Source organism: Scophthalmus maximus, chromosome 19 (genome assembly GCF_022379125.1).
Source record: "Scophthalmus maximus strain ysfricsl-2021 chromosome 19, ASM2237912v1, whole genome shotgun sequence".
NCBI lineage: Eukaryota > Metazoa > Chordata > Actinopteri > Pleuronectiformes > Scophthalmidae > Scophthalmus > Scophthalmus maximus.
In genome coordinates this window covers 997,501-1,022,182 of record NC_061533.1, presented here as the reverse complement: position 1 = coordinate 1,022,182, position 24,682 = coordinate 997,501, and the positions used below count along the sequence as shown (strand labels likewise).

The 24,682-nt window shown below is 48.3% G+C and overlaps 2 protein-coding genes and 1 long non-coding RNA gene across 6 annotated transcripts; 2 read left to right on the top strand and 1 right to left on the bottom strand.

Annotated features, from left to right (window-relative positions):
• Window positions 1–164: 164 nt before the first annotated feature.
• On the bottom strand, window positions 165–8,839 carry LOC118314449 (bile salt-activated lipase-like). The gene is made up of 12 exons (XM_047328905.1): window positions 8,691–8,839; window positions 7,499–7,646; window positions 7,135–7,254; window positions 6,801–6,998; window positions 5,976–6,106; window positions 5,744–5,851; window positions 5,350–5,473; window positions 3,037–3,223; window positions 2,752–2,955; window positions 1,577–1,774; window positions 730–837; window positions 165–314 (listed from the first exon to the last, which is right to left on the bottom strand). The coding sequence occupies exons 1-12, from the start codon at window positions 8,742–8,744 to the stop codon at window positions 227–229; spliced, it is 1,668 nt and encodes a 555-aa protein (XP_047184861.1). The 5' UTR covers window positions 8,745–8,839; the 3' UTR covers window positions 165–226.
• Window positions 206–2,856, top strand: LOC118314451. Of its 2 annotated transcripts, none has more exons than XR_004794651.2 (4): window positions 206–336; window positions 1,559–1,752; window positions 2,140–2,405; window positions 2,715–2,856. It is a non-coding gene; the product is annotated as an uncharacterized LOC118314451 (long non-coding RNA). The 2 variants fall into 2 exon arrangements; XR_004794650.2 differs by lacking the exon at window positions 206–336 and adding an exon at window positions 499–860.
• A 528-nt stretch (window positions 8,840–9,367) lies between the features above and the next one.
• Window positions 9,368–20,613, top strand: tsc1a (TSC complex subunit 1a). 3 transcript variants are annotated; one of them, XM_047328904.1, is made up of 21 exons: window positions 9,368–9,459; window positions 9,993–10,110; window positions 10,190–10,293; window positions 12,482–12,634; window positions 13,364–13,436; window positions 13,517–13,671; window positions 14,142–14,215; window positions 14,421–14,635; window positions 14,713–14,765; window positions 15,054–15,165; window positions 15,247–15,324; window positions 15,507–15,751; window positions 16,079–16,218; window positions 16,471–16,541; window positions 16,782–16,948; window positions 17,139–17,321; window positions 17,408–17,518; window positions 17,693–17,815; window positions 17,996–18,183; window positions 18,714–18,848; window positions 19,028–20,613. In XM_047328904.1, the coding sequence occupies exons 2-21, from the start codon at window positions 10,002–10,004 to the stop codon at window positions 19,539–19,541; spliced, it is 3,003 nt and encodes a 1,000-aa protein (XP_047184860.1). In that variant the 5' UTR covers window positions 9,368–9,459; window positions 9,993–10,001; the 3' UTR covers window positions 19,542–20,613. The 3 variants fall into 3 exon arrangements, with proteins under 3 accessions (XP_047184860.1, XP_047184858.1, XP_035496802.2); XM_047328902.1 differs by having other exon boundaries at window positions 13,292–13,436; window positions 16,471–16,514; XM_035640909.2 differs by having other exon boundaries at window positions 13,292–13,436.
• Window positions 20,614–24,682: the final 4,069 nt, after the last annotated feature.

Below are 24,682 nucleotides of genomic sequence, written 5' to 3'. Positions count from 1 at the left end.
ATGAGAGGTGAGACAAGTGATACAGGTGAGAGGTGAGACAAGTGAGACAGATGAGAGGTGAGACAGGTGAGCGGTGAGACAGATGAGAGGTGAGACACAAAGTGAAGATTGAATCACTGATCGATCGATTGATTGATGATGAAATAAAAGAACCAGAGTTCAGGTTGAATCCTTCTGTTGATTTATTATTTTCTACTCGTCTTCAGTGAATCACTCGTCCAGTCGATCACTTTCCTTCTTCTTCTCTGGTTCCTGACGACAAGCTGCTGTAGATCTGAGTCCAGTACGACACCAAGTCTGACCTGAGGTCGTAACTGAGGAGACGAGAAGAGAGAGGTCACACCTGTCTGTCTGTCTGCCTGTCTGTCTGCCTGTATGTCTGTCTGTCTGCCTATCTGTCTGCCTGTATGTCTGTCTGTCTGCCTCAATGTCTGTCTGCCTGTCTGTCTTTCTGCCTGTCTGTCTGTCTGTCTGTATGTCTGTCTGTCTGTATGTCTGTCTGCCTGTATGTCTGTCTGCCTGCCTGCCTGCCTGCCTGCCTGCCTGCCTGCCTGTCTGCTGTCTGTCTGCTGTCCGTCTGTCTGTCTGTCTGTCTGTCTGTCTGTCTGTCTTTTAGTACAGACACAGTAGTGTTTAGAATAAAAGTCAGTAGAGACTGGCTGAGTGGAGGAGCAGGCAGTAGAGAAGAACTCAGTAGAACTCAGTAGAACTCAGTAGAAGTTCACCTACCTGACAGAGGACTTGTTTATCTTGTGGTTGATGGTCAGGTACGGTCTGTGGTGTTTGGTGAACGGGGGCCATGCAACTGGAACTCTACTGTCGCCTCTACTGGGATCACTGGACAGAGGAGAGAGGACAGAGTGGGTTGAGATCTGTTCAGACCTGTTCAGACCTGTTAAGACCTGTTAAGACCTGTTGAGACCTGTTAAGACCTGTTCAGACCAGTTCAGACCTGTTCAGACATGTTTAGACCTGTTCAGACCTGTTAAGACCTGTTCAGACCAGTTCAGACCTGTTCAGACATGTTTAGACCTGTTCAGACCTGCTCAGACCAGTTCAGACCTGCTCAGACCTGTTCAGAACAGTTAACACCTGTTCAGGTCTGTTCAGACCAGTTCAGACCTGCTCAGACCAGTTCACACCTGCTCAGACCAGTTCAGACCTGCTCAGACCTGTTCAGACCAGTTCACACCTGCTCAGACCAGTTCACACCTGTTCAGGTCTGTTCAGACCTGCTCAGACCTGCTCAGACCAGTTCAGACCAGTTCAGATCTGCTCAGACCTGTTCAGACCAGTTCAGACCAGTTCAGACCAGTTCAGATCTGTTCAGACCTGTTCAGACCAGTTCAGATCTGTTCAGACCTGTTCAGACCAGTTCAGACCAGTTCAGACCTGCTCAGACCTGTACAGACCAGTTCACACCTGTTCAGATCTGTTCAGACCAGTTGAGTCCAGTTTAGAACAGACATCAGTTTACAGATCAGTTTCAAAATGTTGTGTGTGCGTGTGTGTGTGTGTGTGTGTGTGTGTGTGTGTGTGTGTGTTTGTGTTTGTGCAGTGCATGCTGGGAGTTTACCCAGTCTTGGCGAAGTTGGTCCAGTATGCGATCATATAGCCGGACAGGTCCCGGTGTCGGGGGAAGTAGACCAGCGGGGTGGAGAAGGGTTTACCGAACAGGTATTGCAGATCCTCAGCGTGCTCCGCCCCCACCCAGCGAGGGAATCCTGGGATACGTGTCTTCATGTTGAACAGGTACGAGAAGGTCCGGGCTCCACTGAGGGACAGACCACAGAGGAACCTTTAAACTCAGGTCCAGAACCTGAACCAGAACCAGAACCAGGAGTCACCGTGACATGTGACGACCGATCTGTGATCAGCTGCAGTTTGAATCCAGTAATGAACAGGGTCTCCTGGTCATTTCTGCAGGGGTTTTATTGAAGGTCCCATATTGTTCCTTTCTGGTGTTTTATTTGAAGTTTTGTTCCTTAAGAAGATGAATTTGTTTGATTTCTCTTTTTAAGGAGCTAGACCTGTCTCATTAATATGTGATGAGCCTCTCTTCTGAGTGGCCGACTGTTTTCTGAGTGACGCATGACCAGGCCAACCACCTCCCCTGTTCACCATGTGTCTGTTCACCAGAGCAAGGCAGCTTCTGCCCTGGAGGAACTATCTCCCTGCCCTCGACTCCCAACAATTCATTGGTACCCGGTGTCAACGATGCCCCGTGAGGCGGAAGACGCCAGATCGATCTGCCGTTCCGCCGGCCGGTCCACCGTGTGACCGTGTCACCGTGTGACTGCTGACATCATGAAATCACAGCGAACCGGAACACTGGCGTCTCTGCCCCAGCAGCAGCTCCACGTCGAGGGCCGCGGCCGACACCGGGTACGATGAATTTTGCAAAGGTAAAATAATACAGAGTTAGTTCTGGTCTCGTGTATTAATATCCTCATGAATCATGTGCGGTGATGTCACTTCCTGATTGTTCCTCGTGTTGTTGGTCACTATGACGTCACATTTCGGGGGCATGGTAAACATAAAAGCAGCTGCTGAATGCAGACTGTGTTTTTACTGTACTTACAGACCCTCAACCTTATTTATTATGAAAAAAGCCAGGAAATCTCAATTTTGACAATATGGGCCTTTATAGACTGGGGTCTCCTAATCATTTCTGCAGGGGTTTTATTAAAGACTGTGATTGATTTGCATTTCAGCTTCAACAACAAACTGTGACGTTGGATCAGACCGGACCTGGAGTTGTCTGCGTGCAGCTGGAGGGCGATCTGTGTCGGGACCAGGAACAGGAAGTCGGTCTCGATGTCGGCCACCGTCTTCTTCAGCACCGCCGGCTCCGGGAACGAGCCCCAGTGGGAGGAGTAAGCGCTGAAGGCCGAGGCGACGGCGGCGTTCCCCTTCTCCTTTGTGAGTCCGGCGAGCAGACCCTTCACGTCCTCCCTGAGGAGCACAGGACTTTAAACAGCTTCATCACAGTGGTCTGGTTCCGGCTGCGTGGGCCCACAGTGCTGCAGAACTCACGCAGTTGTGTTGCCGTTTTTCTGGTTGATTGACGGGACGTCGACTCCGGCGAAGATGTGCCCGTCCATACTGTTCACTCCAGCCATGAAGTCAAAGTGAGCGGCGTTATGGAAGAGACGACTCGGATCATCAGGGATGAAATCACCATCGACCACCGGAGAGAGTTCCATGAGATCCATGACCACGCCTGTATATAAAGACGATCACTGACTGTATGTAAAGACGATCAGTGACTGTATATAAAGACGATCACTGACTGTATATAAAGACGATCACTGACTGTATGTAAAGACGATCAGTGACTGTATATAAAGACGATCAGTGACTGTATATAAAGACGATCACTGACTGTATATAAAGACGATCACTGACTGTATGTAAAGACGATCACTGACTGTATATAAAGACGATCAGTGACTGTATATAAAGACGATCAGTGAAGCAGGACATCGATTTTTCCGGCCATGGTGAGACCGAAGAAGGACGATCACAGACTGTATATAAAGACGATCACTGACTGTGTATAAAGACGATCACTGACTGTGTATAAAGACGATCACTGACTGTATATAAAGACGATCACTGACTGTATGTAAAGACGATCACTGACTGTATATAAAGACGATCACTGACTGTATATAAAGACGATCACTGACTGTATATAAAGACGATCAGTGACTGTATATAAAGACGATCACTGACTGTATATAAAGACGATCACTGACTGTATATAAAGACGATCACTGACTGTATATAACGATGATCAGAGACTGTATATAAAGACGTTCAGTGACTGTATATAACGATGATCAGAGACTGTATATAAAGACGATCACTGACTGTATATAAAGACGATCAGTGACTGTATATAAAGACGATCAGTGACTGTGTATAAAGACGATCACTGACTGTATATAAAGACGATCAGTGACTGTGTATAAAGACGATCACTGACTGTATATAAAGACGATCACTGACTGTATGTAAAGACGATCAGTGACTGTATATAAAGACGATCAGTGACTGTATATAAAGACGATCACTGACTGTATATAAAGACGATCACTGACTGTATGTAAAGACGATCACTGACTGTATATAAAGACGATCAGTGACTGTATATAAAGACGATCAGTGAAGCAGGACATCGATTTTTCCGGCCATGGTGAGACCGAAGAAGGACGATCACAGACTGTATATAAAGACGATCACTGACTGTGTATAAAGACGATCACTGACTGTGTATAAAGACGATCACTGACTGTATATAAAGACGATCACTGACTGTATGTAAAGACGATCACTGACTGTATATAAAGACGATCACTGACTGTATATAAAGACGATCACTGACTGTATATAAAGACGATCAGTGACTGTATATAAAGACGATCACTGACTGTATATAAAGACGATCACTGACTGTATATAAAGACGATCACTGACTGTATATAACGATGATCAGAGACTGTATATAAAGACGTTCAGTGACTGTATATAACGATGATCAGAGACTGTATATAAAGACGATCACTGACTGTATATAAAGACGATCAGTGACTGTATATAAAGACGATCAGTGACTGTGTATAAAGACGATCACTGACTGTATATAAAGACGATCACTGACTGTGTATAAAGACGATCACTGACTGTATATAAGGACGATCACTGACTGTATATAAAGACGATCACTGACTGTGTATAAAGACGATCACTGACTGTGTATAAGGACGATCACTGACTGTATATAAAGATGATCACTGACTGTATATAAAGACGATCACTGACTGTATATAAAGACGATCAGTGACTGTATATGAAGACGATCACTGACTGTGTATAAGGACGATCACAGACTGTATATAAAGACGATCAGTGACTGTATATAAAGACGATCACTGACTGTATATAAAGACGATCACTGACTGTATATAAAGACGATCAGTGACTGTGTATAAAGACGATCACTGACTGTATATAAAGACGATCACTGACTGTGTATAAAGATGATCACTGACTGTATATAAAGACGATCACTGACTGTATATAAAGACGATCACTGACTGTGTATAAAGACGATCACTGACTGTGTATAAAGACGATCACTGACTGTATATAAAGACGATCAGTGACTGTATATAAAGACGATCACTGACTGTATATAAAGACGATCACTGACTGTGTATAAAGACGATCACTGACTGTATATAAAGACGATCACTGACTGTATATAAAGACGATCACTGACTGTATATAAAGACGATCAGGTCTGTGGTCAACGAGTGTCTGGGGGTCATGACCCTGTCTGACCTTTTCCCAGAAGAAGCAGGACATCGATTTTTCCGGCCATGGTGAGACCGACTGGGTCGCTCATCTTCAGGCAGGTTATCATCTCGTCCTCGTCGCGCCTCTGACAACCGACCTTACGGGCGATCTGCAGGAAGACGTCCAGACAATGGACGTTCTCAATGGTTCTCTACAGTTCTCTACTGTTCTCTACTGTTCTGTAATGTTCTCTACTCTACTGTATTGTTTTCTAATGTTCTCTAATGTTCTCAATGGTTCTCTACTGTTCTGTACTGTTCTTTACTCTACTGGATTGTTTTCTAATGTTCTCTAATGTTCTCTAATGTTCTCAGTGGTTCTCTACTGTTCTGTACTGTTCTCTATGGTTCTCTACGGTTCTCTCTGGTTCTCTACAGACCTTCTTGGTGAGGGACATGGGTTTGCTCTGCAGGGCCCAGGGACTGAGGGCCACACCACACTGAGAGATCGCTCTGCGGAATAATCCTTTACTGTAGGGAGACAACATCTGAGCAGACAGACAGGGAGAGACAGACGGGGGGGAACGTTGATGTGTTCATTATTTACTTCCTCTCATGACTGCTCTTTGACCTCTGACCCGGCAGCTTTACTTCCTCTCTTTGAGCTCTGACCTGGTAGCTGACGCTGGCGGCTCCGGCTGATTGGCCGAAGAGGGTGATGTTGTCGGGGTTTCCTCCGAACGCCTCGATATTCCTGCGGACCCAGGTGACGGCAGCGTGCTGATCCCACAGCCCGTAGTTACCTGACAGGAAACACAGGTCACATGATCACTAACAAGATCAGGGCCCTGTTGTCACCTGCGGGGTTCCAATGAACACCTGAACTTCACCTTTGACCTCTACAGCCCTCGCTCTGGAGACTGGACTCGTCTGAGCAACACTCAGACTCACACACACACTCAGAGTCACACACACACACACACACACACACACACACACACTCAGACTCACACACACACTCAGTCACTCATACACAAACACACACACACATAGACTCACACACACACACACACACACACACACTCAGACTCACACACACACTCAGAGTCACACACCCACACACACTCACACACACATACCTAGACTCACACACACACTCAGAGTCACACACACACTTAGTATTGGACTCACACACACACTCAGAGTCACACACACAGAAACTCAGACTCAATCACACAATTTCTTTCTTAATGTTTGTCAAATTTGAACAATGATTAAAAACAGGTGTTTATCTTGTTGTTCAGGTTGTTGTTGTTGTTGTTTATCTCATTTTTGGTTTTTTATACTGTTTGTGTTGTTGTTTGTGTTGCTCTTGTTGTTCATCTCATTGTTGTTTATTTGTGTTGCTGATGTTGTTGTTTATCTCGTTGTTGTTTATTTGTGTAGCTGTTGTTGTTGTTTATCTCATTGTTGTTGTTTGTGTTGTCGTGGTCACACCTGGCAGTCGGGCGTCTCCGGTGCTGAGGAATCCCAGCGTACCGACCCTGTAGTTCACCGTGACGACGATGACCCCGCCCCTGTCGGCCATCTCCTTCCCGTCATACAGGGAGTCTCCGAGGATCGCCACGTCGTTGGACGCCCCCAACAGGAAGGCACCGCCGAACAGGTACACCATCACCGGGAGGCTGCTTGACACTGGGCACGGAGGGCGGGAAGGTCAGAGGTCAGTCTCACTGACCTCCCCCATTTCAGGCTCCGCCTCCTTCAGACTCTGGTGTCAGGTGATCAGATTTCACTTCCTGTTCAGTGTGTGTGTGTGTGAGTGACCTACATGTTCGTCCCTGTGGAACAAAGATGTTCAGGTAGAGACAGTCCTCGCTGCCCTGGGTTTTTGTCTGCAGCAGCGTCACCTGCAAGCATCGGTCTCGGGGCTTTGTGGCCTTCAGGACTCCTGGAAACAACAGACTCATCTGTGACTCAGGAAGAGGAGGAGTCACTGGGAGGGGGAGGAGTCAGGAGCCTCTAAGAGACCATGTGACATCTCAAGTTCAAGTTTATTGTCATTCTGCAAAGGTGATCCATAGGTCAAGGGTCCAGGCCAGCTGCACCACAGCAGACGCTCTCTGATTGAACGCGTTGCAACATAGTGAATTGTGAGACTTGAAGTTGTGAAGTGTGAGTGGTGTTTGAGTTACCGTTCCATCCAGGGTGAGGTTTTGGTTTCTCCCACTTTCCCGGGACGTCAGCGAAGGGGACTCCCTGAAACACATCTACGCTCCTGAAGAGCCCCATCCTGTGGCTGTTCCCCTCCACCTGCCCCCCCTCCGTCTGCACCACCCCCAGCTACACACACACAAACACACAAACAATAAGAAAAAATATGAAATTGTTGAACAACAAATTGAACTACACACCTGTCAACACACCTGAACTACACACCTGGACTACACACCTGTCAACACACCTGAACTACACACCTGAACTACACACCTGTCAACACACCTGAACTACACACCTGAACTACACACCTGTCAACACACCTGAACTACACACCTGGACTACACACCTGTCAACACACCTGTCAACACACCTGAACTACACACCTGGACTACACACCTGTCAACACACCTGAACTACACACCTGAACTTCACACCTGTCAACACACCTGAACTACACACCTGAACTACACACCTGTCAACACACCTGAACTTCACACCTGGACTACACACTTGAACTACACACCTGTCAACACACCTGAACTACACACCTGTCAACACACCTGAACTACACACCTGTCAACACACCTGAACTACACACCTGACCTACACACCTGTCAACACACCTGAACTACACACCTGACCTACACACCTGTCAACACACCTGACCTACACTCCTGTCAACACACCTGAACTACACACCTGAACTTCACACCTGTCAACACACCTGAACTACACACCTGAACTACACACCTGTCAACACACCTGAACTACACACCTGTCAACACACCTGAACTACACACCTGACCTACACACCTTTCAACACACCTGAACTACACACCTGACCTACACACCTGTCAACACACCTGGACTACACACCTGTCAACACACCTGAACTACACACCTGTCAACACACCTGAACTACACACCTGACCTACACACCTGAACTACACACCTGACCTACACACCTGTCAACACACCTGACCTACACTCCTGTCAACACACCTGTCAACACACCTGAACAACACACCTGACCTACACACCTGTCAACACACCTGAACAACACACCTGACCTACACACCTGTCAACACACCTTGAACTACACACCTGACCTACACACTTGAACTACATACCTGGACTACACACCTGAACTACACACCTGTCACTAACCTTTGCAGCTGAGGCCAAGTTCAGCCCAACGCTGAACAGCAGCAGCATCAGCATCGTCTTCACCTGTTGTTCACCTGTTGTTCACCTGTTGTTCACCGGTCGTTCCCTGTGCCCCACACACACACCGATCTGCTGCTACTTATACTCTGTTGACTGGTGGAACCGCTTATCTGCAACAGGTCCGTCACTGACCTCATGAGAAGACACACAGCTGCTGCTGCACACATATTTTCTCTTTTCTCTTCCATACGATCAGAATGTTTATCTTTGTTATTTTTATTAATGTATCAGAAGGAAACGATCAATACAATATATGTATTGATCAATTTATCAATGTTTTCCTGTGGACGGACATATGAGACACTTACAACACAATACAGTAACATAATCACGTAACCTCAACATGATACATATGAACAAGAACATTGATAAATAATAATCAATGGATATTTATTAAAAATAAACAGATACAGATACATAAATGAAAAAATTAATATAGTTTGGTGATGAAAGGGGCAATTTCTGTGTTCACGTATTTATTTCTTATGTCGCTCGACGGGAGAGGAGATGAGATCGAGTGTAAATTTATCAATGACGATAAATAAAAACGAACGTCTTCTCCGTTGAAGCTCGGTTTAACTACCGCCCCCTTGGCTGCCTGAATGCGTCTGTACGTTGATTGACAGGCCAGAGTGTCAGGCGACCACGGGGGGCGGGGCTTCGTGTTGCTCAACATGGCTGCGCCCTGGTCGGATCAACAGGTCTGAAGGTAACGAGCTTCTTCTCACGTCAAACAACTTCTGTTCGTTCGTTTTCGGCGTCAATAAACTGCGTCTGCACCGGAAGTTAGGCAGCATTCGCAGGGCGGGAAGAAGCCGCTGTCAGTCGCTCTGTGACACACTCTCGGCGCGTTAGCTTAGCAACGAGGTTGGAGCGAGTTAGCTTAGCAGCTAGTTAGCAGCGAGTCTGAGCAGAGAGCCGTAGTTCATCTCCACAGGAAATGGTCGCGATGCTAACGGTTAGCTTCGTCACCGTAGACACGACAGCAGTGACGTCAGAGTCTGTTTATCACGTTCACTTGGATCAGATTCATCCAGTTGGTTCAGGATCAGGAAGTGACGTCAGACTCACGATGGAAACAGATTTACTGATGGTGTCAAGATCAACGACTCTGATCCAGATCATAAACTGATCCAGATCAATGAATCTGATCCAGATCAATGAACCTGATCCAGATCATAATCTGATCCAGATGTTATGTGTTCCCATGTGAGACGAGGATGTCCACCTTTGTGTCTCCAGGTGTTCACCATGTCCAAGGAGCAGGTGAGTGTCAGTGAGCTCCTGCTCTCATTGGACAGTTCAGAGCTGCAGGAGGCGGAGCAAGTGAGAGCCACAGTCAACGAGCAGCTGAGCTCAGGTGAGACAAGCCCATGTTCACTTCCTGGTGTCTGTCTCTCTACCTGTCTGTCTCTTTGACCTGTAGTTCCTCCTATCAGACAGAGGAGGCGCTGTCCTCTTGTCTCTGGTGGAGTATTACCTGGTCTCCTCGTCCTCTCAGGCCGTCGTCCTCCTGTCCTCCGTCAGAGAGTCTCATCACAAGGTCAGACCCGTCTGTTCCGTCTCTTCTGTCTGTTCTGTTCCGTCTCTTCTGTCTGTTCTGTTCCGTCTGTTCTGTTCTGTTCCGTCTCTTCTGTCTGTTCTGTTCCATCTCTTCTGTCTGTTCTGTTCCGTCTGTTCTGTTCTGTTCCGTCTCTTCTGTCTGTTCTGTTCCGTCTGTGATGTTCCGTCTGTTCTGTTCTGTTCCGTCTCTTCTGTCTGTTCTGTTCCGTCTGTTCTGTTCTGTTCCGTCTCTTCTGTCTGTTCTGTTCCGTCTGTTCTGTCTGTTCTGTTCCGTCTGTTCTGTTCTGTTCCGTCTCTTCTGTCTGTTCTGATCCGTCTGTTCCGTCTGTTCTGTTCCGTCTCTTCTGTCTGTTCTGTTCCGTCTCTTCTGTTCTGTTCCGTCTGTTCTGTTCTGTCTGTTCTGTTCCGTCTGTTCTGTTCTGTTCCGTCTGTTCTGTTCTGTTCTGTCTGTTCTGTTCCGTCTGTTCTGTCTGTTCTTTTCTGTCTGTTCTGTTCCGTCTGTTCTGTTCTGTTCTGTCTGTTCTGTTCTGTCTGTTCTGTTCCATCTGTTCTGTTCTGTTCTGTCTGTTCTGTCTGTTCCATCTGTTCTGTTCTGTTCCGTCTGTTCTGTTCTGTCTGTTCTGTTCCGTCTGTTCTGTTCTGTTCCGTCTGTTCTGTTCTGTTCTGTTCTGTCTGTTCTGTTCCATCTGTTCTGTTCTGTTCCGTCTGTTCTGTCTGTTCTGTTCTGTCTGTTCTGTTCCATCTGTTCTGTTCTGTTCTGTCTGTTCTGTCTGTTCCGTCTGTTCTGTTCTGTTCCGTCTGTTCTGTCTGTTCTGTTCCGTCTGTTCTGTTCTGTTCCGTCTGTTCTGTTCTGTTCTGTCTGTTCTGTTCTGTCTGTTCTTTTCTGTCTGTTCTGTTCCGTCTGTTCTGTTCTGTTCTGTCTGTTCTGTTCTGTCTGTTCTGTTCCATCTGTTCTGTTCTGTTCTGTCTGTTCTGTCTGTTCCATCTGTTCTGTTCTGTTCCATCTGCTCTGTTCCGTCTGTTCTGTTCCATCTGTTCTGTCTGTTCCATCTGTTCTGTTCTGTCTGTTCCGTCTGTTCTGTTCTGTCTGTTCCATCTGTTCTGTCTGTTCTGTTCTCTGTTCTCTGTTCTCTGTTCTCTGTTCTGTTCTGTTCTGTCCTCTGTTCTGTTCTGTTCTCTGTTCTGTTCTCTGTTCTGTTCTGTTCTTTTCTGTTCCATCTGTTCTGTTTCTAGTCTATTGCGTCTGTTCTGTCTGTTCCATCTGTTCTGTTCTGTTCCATCTGTTCTGTTTCTAGTCTATTGCGTCTGTTCTGTTCTGTTCCATCTGTTCTGTTCTGTTCCATCTGTTCTGTTTCTAGTCTATTGCGTCTGTTCTGTTCTGTTCCATCTGTTCTGTTCTGTTCCATCTGTTCTGTTTCTAGTCTATTGCGTCTGTTCTGACTGTTCCATCTGTTCTGTTCTGTTCCATCTGTTCTGTTTCTAGTCTATTGCGTCTGTTCTGACTGTTCCATCTGTTCTGTTCTGTTCTGTTCCTTCTGTTCTGTTCTGTTCCATCTGTTCTGTTCTGTTCTGTTCTGTTCCATCGGTTCTGTTCTATTCTGTTCCATCTGTTCTGTTCTGTTCTGTTCCGTCTGTTCTGTTCCATCTGTTCTGTTCTGTTCTGTTCCGTCTGTTCTGTTCCGTCTGTTCTGTTCCATCTGTTCTGTTCTGTTCTGTCTGTTCCATCTGTTCTGTCTGTTCTGTTCCATCTGTTCTGTTCCATCTGTTCTGTCTGTTCCATCTGTTCTGATCTGTTCCGTCTGTTCTGTTCTGTCTGTTCCGTCTGTTCTGTTCTGTTCCGCCTGTTCTGTTCTGTTGCGTCTGTTCTGTCTGTTCCGTCTGTTCCGTCTGTTCTGTTCGTCTGTTCTGTTCCGTCTGTTCCGTCTGTTCTGTTCTGTTGCGTCTGTTCCGTCTGTTCCGTCTGTTCTGTACTGCCTGTTCTGTCTGTCCTGTTCCGTCTGTTCCGTCTGTTCTGTACTGTCTGTTCTGTCTGTTCTGTTCTGTCTGTCCTGTTCCGTCTGTTCCGTCTGTTCTGTACTGTCTGTTCTGTCTGTTCTGTTCTGTTCTGTCTGTCCTGTTCCATCTGTTCTGTCTGTTCTCACCTGGTTCTACCTGGTTCCAATGAACAGCCTCTGCTGGAGAAGCTTAACGAGTCAGTGAACAGACCTGGGACCAGACTGGCTGCTCTCACTCTGCTCGGTCTCCTGATCCACAAACAGCCTCCGTGGGTTCATCACATCAGCCGCTCGCCGCTGCTGCTGTCACTGCTGCGCTGCCTCAAGGTATATACACACCACCACTGACACCACCCCTGACTGTATATACACACCACTGACTGTATATACACACCACCACTGACACCACCACTGACTGTATATACACACCACTGACTGTATATACACACCACCACTGACACCACCACTGACTGTATATACACACCACTGACTGTATATACACATGATCACTGACTGTATATACACATGATCACTGACACCACCACTGACTGTATATACACACCACCACTGACACCACCCCTGACTGTATATACACACCACTGACTGTATATACACACCCCTGACTGTATATACACATGATCACTGACTGTATATACACATGATCACTGACTGTATATTCACAGCACCACTGAAACCACCACTGACTGTATATACACCACCACTGACTGTATATACACAATACCACTGACTGTATATACACACACCACTGACTGTATACACACCACCAATGACTGTATATACACACACACCACTGACTGTATATACACACAACCACTGACCGTTTATACACACCACCACTGACTGTATATACACAATACCACTGACTGTATATACACACACCACTGACTGTATACACACCACCAATGACTGTATAAACATAAAGACGATCACTGACAGTATATAAAGACGTGTGTTGTTCCTCAGACTGACGGTGACGTTGTCGTCCTGATCACCTCCGTCCTGGTCCTCATCACTCTGTTACCCATGATCCCTCAGGCCGGGAAACAACACATCTACGACTTCTTCGACGTGTTCGGACGCCTCGCATCCTGGAGCTACAGAAACCCTGGTAACACTAACACACACGCGCACACGCACACACAAGCACAAACACACACACAGTGTTCTGATTGACTGCTCCCCCTACAGGTCATGTCCCTGTGGTACACCTGGTCCACCTCCATGCAGCTGTGTACTCTCTGTTCCACCGGCTGTACGGGATGTTCCCCTGTAACTTCATCTCTTACCTGAGGCTCCACTACAGCATGAAGGAGAACCTGGACACCTTCCAGGAGGTCGTCAAGGTCAGTACAGACCAGCACAGACCAGCACAGACCAGCTCAGACCAGCACAGACCAGATGAATCACTGTTCTGAGACAGTTTCCTTCATTAACATGACTCACGGTGAGAGAAGTTTCATTCAGTGTCACAGTGACAGTCTGACCTCTGACCTCTCCGTCTCCACGGCGACAGAGTGTTAGTGTTTAGACTGTGACCTGAGCAGCTGCACACACAGAAATATCTGCAGCTGCTGCACTTCTCCGATAACACGAGCCGGACATTCTCCAGTGTCCAGGGTCCATCCTCTCGTCCTCACACTCTGTGTGTGTGTGTGTGTGTGTGTGTGTGTGTGTGTGTGTGTGTGTGTGTGTGTGTGTGTGTGTGTGTGTGTGTGTGTGTGTGTGTGTGTGTGTGTGTGTGTGTGTGTGTGTGTGTGTGTGTGTGTTGTGAGAAACTAACTGAAACAGAACATTTGTTCTCTCTGTCTGTCAGCCGATGTTGGAACATGTAAGGGTTCACCCTGAGCTGGTCACAGGGACTCAGGACTACGAACTGGACCCGTCAAGGTCAGTGAGACCTGAACACATCACGACTGTACCTGAACACAAGTTACCATGGTGATTTACCATGGTAACAAGTGAAGCAGCTTCATACGACTACAAACCAGAGTTAACATGATGTTACCATAATAACCACACATCCTGCTTCATGTTTAGGCCCCTGATGATGATGATGTTATTGTTGATGATCTGATGTCACTTCCTGTCCCAGGTGGAGGTGTTTTGAAGTCCATGACATCATGATCGAGTGCTCCCGAGTGTCCCTGGACCCTCTGGAGTCGTCCTGTGAGGAAGACTCCTCCACCTCCTCCTCCTCCTCGCTGAGAGACCCCCTCTCATCCCCCACCCCTTCCCCCAGACCTCCCCCTCTGTCCTCCCCCCTCCCCCCCCTTGACCTCACCTGCACTGAGAGCGTCGCTGGGACAGGTCAGTCACCCCTGACCTCGTCACGAACGAGTGGTGAAGTGATTCATGAGGTGAACTCATCTTCTGTGTGTTGACAGGAAGTTTAGTCTGTCTGACTCTGCCTCCGTTGACCTTTGACACCTCCACACAGGTCAGTGAGCTCCGTGTCTGTACTGAATGAACATGTGTAGCGACACTAATGACATCACATCCACATGACGCCATCAGTGATGATGTCATCATCAGGCAGCACCAGGAGATGTGATTGGTTCAGTGACTGATTACATGTTACACAGCTCATCAACCACAGACATCAATAATCAATAATCAGATCATAAGCGTCATGTTATTGATCCAACATCGGACCAATCAGCTCTGAGTTCAGGGGAGGGTCACGGTCTGCTGACCTTTGAACCTGATCAGATGTTTCTGTGTTCAGGCTGATGATGTCACATGGAGCCCCTCGTCTCACTGTGGTCTTTCCACGCCCCCACCGGACCCTGCTGCCACAGGCTCCGCCCACCCCCTGAGCAGAACCGCCTCCATCTCAGGTGAGACGTGTCAAACGTGTCTGTCTGTCTCTCTGCTTGTCTGTCTGAACGTGAAGCTGAAACCCGTCTGTTTCCCTCCAGCTGTGAAATGTCCCTCACCAGCCGCCGTCCTGGAGGGGAGGGGTCAGAGTGATGTCATCGACAACAACCACAGAGCAGGTGAGGTCGTCAGCTGCAGGTGTCGACCATTTTAGTATGTGATGCTTCCGTCTTTAACGTTACACCTGAACGTTACGTGACCTAGCATCACGGCTGAGCTGCCTGAGAGAAACTGAGTAATGTGACCAAGGGGAGGAGTCAAACATCCTCCTGTCATGTTGTGTCTCTCCGCCTGTCTCCAGGGGTCACAGAGGTCACATCACCCCACCTCCTCCTCACCTCCACCCCCACATGTGATGAGTCTCGCTCAGGTTCCTCTCTCCCCCCTCCTCCCTCATCCATCTCATTCTGCTTCACCCCGCCCAACCCCTCCACCGGCTCCGCCCACAGGTCGGAGGAGGGAGGAGGCCCCGCCCCCTCGTACGAGCCCCTGTTTGAACTGGCTCTACCTCGAGCCGCCACGCTCTTCATCGGGAGGAAGACTCAGGTAAAAATAAACTTTTAACTTTATCAAATGAAAATAATGAGATTAAATAAATAACAATCACAATCACATTTCACAACTTCATCCACACAATTGATGTTGTTTTTCTTGTCCTTGAAATTATTTCTATAGATATTTGAACTTTATTCTCAAAATATTTAGACTGTTCTTCAAACTTTAGATTTGTTTTCCCTCATAAACAGATGTACCAACTGAGGACGTGTGTTTTCTGTTATTTTAACAGATCTCATAAAAATATATTACAAGATTTTTTAGTTGTGGCTCAGAATAAATTGATCAAAGTGAACTTGATCCTGTTGTGACCTGCAGGAGGCACTGGAGAGGCAGCAGGAGAAGGGGGGAGGAGGAGGGGGAAGGGAGGGGGGGGACCACATCTCCGTCTCCCCTCTGGAGGTTCTGGACCAGCTGATCGTCCACGGACACGACACCCACGAACACCTCGGCAGAAGGTGAGACTGTGACCAGGAAACAGGCCCCAACATGGCTGCCTGAGGCGCCTCGAGATCTAACATGGCTGCCTGAGGCTTCTCAGGACAAACTCAACAACGTCACACGTGTTTCTGTAACATGTTGAAGTCAAACCTGTGTTTTCAACTGTGTGTGTGTGTGTGTGTGTGTGTGTGTGTGTGTGTGTGTGTGTGTGTGTGTGTGTGTGTGTGTGTGTGTGTGTGTGTGTGTGTGTGTGTGTGTGTGTTTTGCAGGTTGTCAGAAGTGAACAGGTCCGTGGAACGGAGTCACAGTGGAGGTAAACAGCAGAGCATGAAAAGCAAAGGTACCTGAACTAACACACTCAGATCATTAATGATAATTATTATAATAACAATAATTAACCTGTTTGATCTTAAATGATTCTGATCTGACTTTTACTGAGAGAAACTGAATCAACTTCTAACCAGATTAATCCTAATAACCAGACTAATTCCACCTGGACAGTGTGGCCGTGGTGGTATGATGTGTCAGTTTGTTGTAGAGTTTATTGTGTGTATTGTATTTATTGTGTGTGTGGTGTCAGGCCCGGCCGTGGGGGAGGAGCTTCAGTCTCTGAGGAGTGAGTTGTTGCTGATCCACAGTCAGCTTCAGTACGAACGTTTCAAACGGCAGCAACACGCCGTCAGGAACCGCCGCCTGCTGCGAAGAGTCATCAACACCACGGTGCTGGAGGAGCACAACGTTGCCATGGTAACACACAAGACAACACTCTGACACCACGTCGTCATGGTAACAAACACAGGTCAACACTCTGTCACACATTGTGTGTGTGTGTGTGTGTGTGTGTGTGTGTGTGTGTGTGTGTGTGTGTGTGTGTGTGTGTGTGTGTGTGTGTGTGTGTGTGTGTGTGTGTGTGTGTGTGTGTGTGTGTGTGTTGCAGAGGGCCCAGCTGGCCGTTCAGGACGAGGAGATTCGTTCTCTGAAGTCGAGTCTGGAGGAAGAACAAAAACGTTACACACAACTACAGCAGGACACACACACACACACCAACCAGCTGCACACACACATCCAACAGCTGCTGCTGCAGCAACAGGACGAGCAGAGACACAACCAGAGACTACAGGTACACACACACACACACACACACACACACACACACACACACACACACAAGTCTGAAAGTCCCTGTGTTGTGATTGGCTGTTTCAGAATGAGCTTCAGGAGTGTCAGAGCAGCCTGAGAGTCCTGGAGGCGGAGCTTCAGAGAGCCAATAACAAGGCTTATAACACTAAACACCAGCTGACCCAGCTGTCACTTAAGGTGAGAACACTTTTTCTCATGTAAAGATCTGTGTGTGTGTGTGTGTGTGTGTGTGTGTGTGTGTGTGTGTGTGTGTGTGTGTGTGTGTGTGTGTGTGTGTGTGTGTGTGTGTGTGTGTGTGTGTGTGTGTGTGTGTCCGCGCGTGTGTGACGCTGTGTTGTGTTGTGTCTGCAGCTGAGCAGCAGTGAGCAGCTGCAGCAGCAGATCTTCATGTTGAACCAGCAGTTCATCCTGCTCCGAGAAACCAACAGAGCTCTTACTTACCAGCTGGAGGGAGGAGGGGCCGAGCGCTACACCGTACGCGCGCACACACACACACACAATCAAAAGATAATTTACCAACAGCTGTTTAATTGATCAGTTGTTTCACAAACAAATCACAAATTACCTGGTTCACTTTCTCTGTGTGTGTATGTGTGTGTGTGTGTGTGTGTGTGTGTGTGTGTGTGTGTGTGCGTGTGCGTGTGCGTTGTTCAGGAGGCGTCTATGTTGCAGTGCAGTGTGGGTAAAGAGTACCAGCGTCTGAGGGACAGCGACGTCCAGCAGAGACAGAAGCTGGAGGCAGCCAATCACAGGATAGCGGAGCTGGAGAACCAGCTGACCAAGACGGAGCAGCTGATCCTGGATCAGAAGAAACTCCTGGAGGAAACCAAGGCCCAGAGCAGGTCAGAGTCCTGGTCCAGAGCAGGTCTCGTCTGTCAGGCTACAGACGCTCCTGTTCTACCCAGTGATTGGTGGAAGTTACACCTGCAGACAAAACTCAGGGCTGAAACATGGATGCAGAGGAGACAGTAACAGTCATCACTCAGATTGATATTCACTGGATTCATATAAATATTAGAACGTGTCTGATAAAAATCTAACTCTCAGTATCAGTTTGCTGAAATGAAATCTTTTATTTTATATACATACAATTATTTTAATTCAATTTCTAAATATTAGTTTTTGTTACTTTTTATTTATAGTTAAATGGCAAAATATCAAGACTGTGTCATAAGGGATCACTGACATATTTGTTGTGATATCTTTATCAGTATCTGCCCTTACAATCTGTGTGTGTGTGTGTGCGCGTGTGTGTTTGTGCTTGTGCGTGTGTGTGTTTGTGCGTGTGTGTGTGCGCGCGTGTTTGTGCGTGTGTGTTTGCACGTGTGTGCGTGTGTGTGTGCGTGTGTGAGTGTGTGTGTGTGTGTGTCAGAGCGGAGCTGTCGGCCTGTGACAGTCGATGTGTCGCTCTGCGGACACTCACCCAGAAGCTGCAGACCGAGATGCTCCAGCTGTACAGTCAGATCCACCTGGACTTGGACAGTCGAGCTCGGGACGCGTGCGGCAGGTAAACCAGCCCGAGTGATGTCTTCAACCGACGACGTCCCCACGGGAGTTTAAACTTTATTCACGTCAACATTACAAACATCGTAACATTACTTACATTAGCGGATACATTTCATTATTCATGATTTATACATGGATGCAGCTGATGATGTCATGTGATGTCATCACTCTCTCCCTCAGGCCAAATGGCGGCAGTCTGGCCCTACCTGTTGCTCAGAGCGGCCTCAGGCCCCGCCCCTCCTCTTCTTCTGTTGGCATATTAAACGGAGCTGTGGAGGCTTTCTCCACCTCCCCCCTGCACCTCCCCTCCTGCTCCTCCTCCCCCCTCTCCCTGTCCCCCATCGAGTCCCCCCTGGCCGTCGGCTCCTACCTGGAGCAGCGAGCACGGCAGTTGTTTGGACCGCCGAATCACAGCCCCGAGGAGGAGGAGGGGCCGGAGGAGCCAGAGGATGATGAGGAGGAGGAGCCACAGGAGGAAGATGAGGAGGCCCAGCCAGAGATTCCTGCTCTGGGCCAGGAGGCGGAGGAGGCCAACCTCCCCCCAGGGAGCCCCCCGAGTCCCGGCCTCGCTGCCTTTAAACCCCTGGCCCCCCCTGCAGGTCCGGCCCCCCCTGCAGACCTGACCCTGGCTGTTCGACAGAGGAGACACGAGCTGAGCATCATGGACTACGACGAGATGCTGCCCGAGTACTGAGGAGGACGGGCGGTGGTCCCGGCGTCAGCCGACTTCCTGTTTCCCATCGTGTCGGAGGAACAACATCCGACTTGGTGAATCTGTTCTGACGTACATGAAGCTGCTCCAACGGCCAATGAGCTGACGGCGTGTCAGAGACGAGAGCGAATCACAAATAAAGTGGATAAATCCACTGATTCTATAGAAATGAACTGATCCGAAATGTTAATGTTATAAATCGGTGGAACCAAAGAAGGAGGAGTCGAACTGAAGCTACAAACAGCACATGAAGCTAATCACACAATCATACAACTGTAGAATGTTACACTAAAATGATCTTCATAAGCTAATCGACAAGCAGACTGTTGACGTTCAGAGACGGTTTGCTGATGAGCTAAAGTTCATTTAACAAAATAATAAATAATATTAGTTAAAACCAGCAAGTGTGATGAAAAATAAATTCATGAACTTTAATGCTAAACGTTACGCTAATGTTCGGTCTGAGTCCAGCTGCTGCTCAGATGTAACATGAGACATGAAGTTTAACAGTCGTGTCATAAAGACCAAATATGATCGTAGAAACTGAACTGAGAATCACATTTACACGTCAGAGCAGTTAAATACGACAGAACTCATGAAATAACTCGTACGAACCCAGTGCTAACACGTTAGCTTCTGGCAACATTACAGCTAACATGCTAATATCAGCGCTCAGGATGTTTTCTTCAGGTTTGTGTAGAAAACGCTCCGACGCCAACGAGTTTACAAATGTGGCTGCGCGAACGAAAAAAATTGTTTTTTTTATATGAATAAAAGTTTAATGAAATTATTTAAGTAGCTCAGGCTCTGTTAGCTGCGCAGTTTAGCCATGCTAACGAGTTATCAACTACGACTGAAGGTCCTGATTTTTACAGTGTAAATTGTGAAAGTTGGATTCACGTCCAGAGAAAAGATTTATTAAACCAAAATTTCCGGAGAGGAACTGGAGGGAATTCACTTTGTGTTGATGTTACGTTCACTGTGAAGTTAGTGAAGCTAGCGGCTGAGCTATGATCCAACTGTTGCTGTAACATAAAGCATTCTCACTGTCAAACATCTGTTTCATGTCACTCCCGATCACATGGTTTAAAATAACTTCCTGTTTCTGTTCGCTGACACTGAGCTGCTAGCTGCTAGCAGACGTGTCAAATGACGCGCAGACGCAACATCTACCTGTGACGTGATGACGACGGACAATCCGGAAGAAGACTATGGAACGCAGAAAGCGCAAATATCGTCTTGGAGAATGCGCATAGTCACGTCAAAAACTGACGTGTCAAGACGTAAAAACGTGTCAAGACGGCATTTTTTTGCCGTGTTAAGACATTATATTTTTTACGTGTTGACGCGTCATTAACGACACGTGATCTGGTTATTGCCCGAATAGAGACTTAGGATAACGGAAGTCATACGTATTTATGAAGTCGGCGGTCCAAAAATAATGCACGAGTCACGTGATGAATAAATTACTGACGTTGCGCCCCACACCCCCGACACATGACGCTGCTCATTACCCAACACGTACAGTAGTGGGGGGCGTGTCCTTTGGATGGAACTAGTTCACTTTGCAGCGGGGGTGCAGGGAACCAGGCTTTCAGTTGACTCCGAGGCAAACGAGAGGTAGAGATGGCACTATGGAACTCTCTGACTGACTGCAACCAAACGTTTCGATACTGTGGGATTGCTTTTAGCAATGAAAAGTGCTCTATAAATAAAATATATTATTAGTATTATTATTATAGAATATTGGACAACATTCTTCTGATTTTTTCTGTTAAAAATCATTAAAATTTAAAAAATACTCTTGTCATGTCATGAGCCATGCCTTGACAGTTTCCAAGAAACGAACATGTGGATGTGCAGTGACACCTAGAGGAAGGACTTGTAACAGCAGCAGAAAAAAACACCCCTATTAGAAAAGAATAGAACGACGCTTACAATAAATGACGCTTTTGGCGTTCCATAGAAGATTCGGTCGTGATCTTCAGTGAATGGAGCGAAGACCAATCAGAGAGGGTTTCACAGGATCACGTGTGGAAATACTCGAGTCTTATTGGCTGACACGGTTCCTGTGTCTCTGAGCTGCCTCCCGGGGTTACTATGGCAACGCCAGAAACTGTAGGCTCACGCGCACAGTCGGTGAAACACGGAGATAAATAGATTAACATAAACGGACACGGACAAAGTTTATAAATTATAATAAACGGACACGCGCTCGAGCTGCTGCCTCAGGAGACAAGGTGCGTACTCGTCTGTGACGTCAACAGGATTCGATTTAATGTTATTTGTGTTTCTCCAAATCAAAACATACATGTGTCAAGGCTCGTGACATCGTTACGTCATTATAACAATGAGACTGAGAAACGAGCTGTGAGACTGAACAGAACCAGAAAAACGGACTGAGACTGACAATTACTAAAATAATACTGACACTGTTGATATTAATAATGATGATGGATCCTGCAGCTCTGGAGGCAGATACACAGAGAGAAGACACAGTCAGGGACTGGAATCACTTCGATCAAAGCAGCAGCTCACTTCTCATTTCGTTTGTGTCCAGTTTAAATGACGTGACTTTAATATTCTGTCGACTCTGAGCACGTTGTCTGTCGTCTGTCCTCTGTCGTCTGTCGTCTGTCGTCTGTCGACTGTCGTCTGTCGTCTGTCGACTGTCGCCTGTCGTCTGTCGCCTGTCGACTGTCGCCTGTCGTCTGTCGACTGTCGCCTGTCCACTGTCGACTGTCGACTGTCGTCTGTCGACTGTCGCCTGTCGTCTGTCCTCTGTCCTCTGTCGTCTGTCGACTGTCGCCTGTCGTCTGTCCTCTGTCGTCTGTCCTCTGTCGTCTGTCGACTGTCGCCTGTCGTCTGTCGACTGTCGCCTGTCGTCTGTCCTCTGTCCTCTGTCGTCTGTCGTCTGTCCTCTGTCGTCTGTCCTCTGTCGTCTGTCGACTGTCGCCTGTCGTCTGTCGACTGTCGCCTGTCGTCTGTCCTCTGTCCTCTGTCGTCTGTCGACTGTCCTCTGTCCTCTGTCCTCTGTCCTCTGTCGACTGTCGTCTGTCGACTGTCGCCTGTCGTCTGTCCTCTGTCGTCTGTCCTCTGTCCTCTGTCGACTGTCCTCTGTCGCCTGTCGCCTGTCCTCTGTCGTCTGTCGACTGTCGCCTGTCGTCTGTCCTCTGTCGTCTGTCCTCTGTCCTCTGTCGCCTGTCCTCTGTCGCCTGTCGTCTGTCGACTGTCGCCTGTCGTCTGTCCTCTGTCCTCTGTCGTCTGTCGACTGTCCTCTGTCCTCTGTCCTCTGTCGACTGTCGTCTGTCGACTGTCGCCTGTCGTCTGTCCTCTGTCCTCTGTCCTCTGTCCTCTGTCGACTGTCCTCTGTCGCCTGTCGCCTGTCGTCTGTCGTCTGTCGCCTGTCCTCTGTCCTCTGTCCTCTGTCCTCTGTCGACTGTCCTCTGTCGCCTGTCGCCTGTCGTCTGTCGTCTGTCGCCTGTCGCCTGTCCTCTGTCGACTGTCCTCTGTCCTCTATCGCCTGTCCTCTGTCCTCTATCGCCTGTCCTCTGTCCTCTGTCGTCTGTCGCCTGTCGCTTGTCCTCTGTCGACTGTCGTCTGTCCTCTGTCGTCTGTCCTCTGTCGACTTTCCTCTGTCGTCTGTCGTCTGTCCTCTGTCGTCTGTCGTCTGTCCTCTGTCGACTGTCCTCTGTCCTCTGTCGTCTGTCCTCTGTCGTCTGTCGCCTGTCGCCTGTCCTCTGTCGACTGTCGTCTGTCCTCTGTCGTCTGTCCTCTGTCTACTGTCCTCTGTCGACTGTCGACTGTCGTCTGTCCTCTGTCGTCTGTCGACTGTCGTCTGTCGACTGTCGACTGTCGACTGTCGTCTGTCGTCCGTCGCCTGTCTTCTGTCCTCTGTCCTCTGTCCTCTCTCCTCTGTCGTCTGTCGACTGTCGTCTGTCCTCTGTCCTCTGTTGACTGTCGTCTGTCGTGCGTCGGCTGTCGTCTGTCGTCTGTCCTCTGTCCTCTGTCGTCTGTCCTCTGTCCTCTGTCGTCTGTCGTCTGTCCTCTCTCCTCTGTCGAATGTCGTCTGTCCTCTGTCGTCTCTCCTCTGCCGTCTGTCCTCTGTCGTCTGTCGACTGTCCTCTGTCGACTGTCGTCTGTCCTCTGTCCTCTGTCGTCTGTCGTCTGTCCTCTGTCGTCTGTCGTCTGTCCTCTGTCGTCTGTCGACTGTCCTCTGTCGACTGTCGTCTCTCCTCTGTCCTCTGTCATCTCTCCTCTGTCCTCTGTCGACTGTCGTCTCTCCTCTGTCCTCTGTCGTCTGTCGTCTCTCCTCTGTCCTCTGTCGTCTGTCCTCTGTCCTCTGTCGTCTGTCCTCTGTTGACTGTCGTCTGTCCTCTGTCGTCTGTCCTCTGTTGACTGTCGTCTGTCCTCTGTTGACTGTCGTCTGTCCTCTGTTGACTGTCGTCTGTCCTCTGTCGTCTGTCGTCTGTTGTCTCTCCTCTGTCCTCTGTCGTCTGTCGTCTGTCCTCTGTCATCTGTCGTCTGTCGTCTGTTGTCTCTCCTCTGTCCTCTGTCGTCTGTCGTCTGTCCTCTGTCGTCTGTCGTCTGTCCTCTGTCCTCTGTCGTCTGTCCTCTGTTGACTGTCCTCTGTCCTCTGTCGACTGTCGTCTGTCCTCTGTCCTCTGTCCTCTGTCGTCTGTCCTCTGTCGTCTGTCGACTGTCCTCTGACCTCTGTCGACTGTCCTCTGTCGTCTGTCCTCTGTCGACTGTCCTCTGACCTCTGTCGTCTGTCGTCTGTCCTCTGTCGACTGTCCTCTGTCCTCTGTTGACTGTCCTCTGTCGTCTGTCCTCTGTCCTCTGTCGTCTGTCCTCTGTCCTCTGTCCTCTGTCGACTGTCCTCTGTCCTCTGTCCTCTGTCGACTGTCCTCTGTCCTCTGTCGTCTGTCCTCTGTCCTCTGTCGACTGTCCTCTGTCGTCTGTCCTCTGTCCTCTGTCGACTGTCCTCTGTCGTCTGTCCTCTGTCCTCTGTCGTCTGTCCTCTGTCCTCTGTCGTCTGTCCTCTGTCCTCTGTCGACTGTCCTCTGTCCTCTGTCGACTGTCCTCTGTCCTCTGTCCTCTGTCCTCTGTCGTCTCTGAGCATG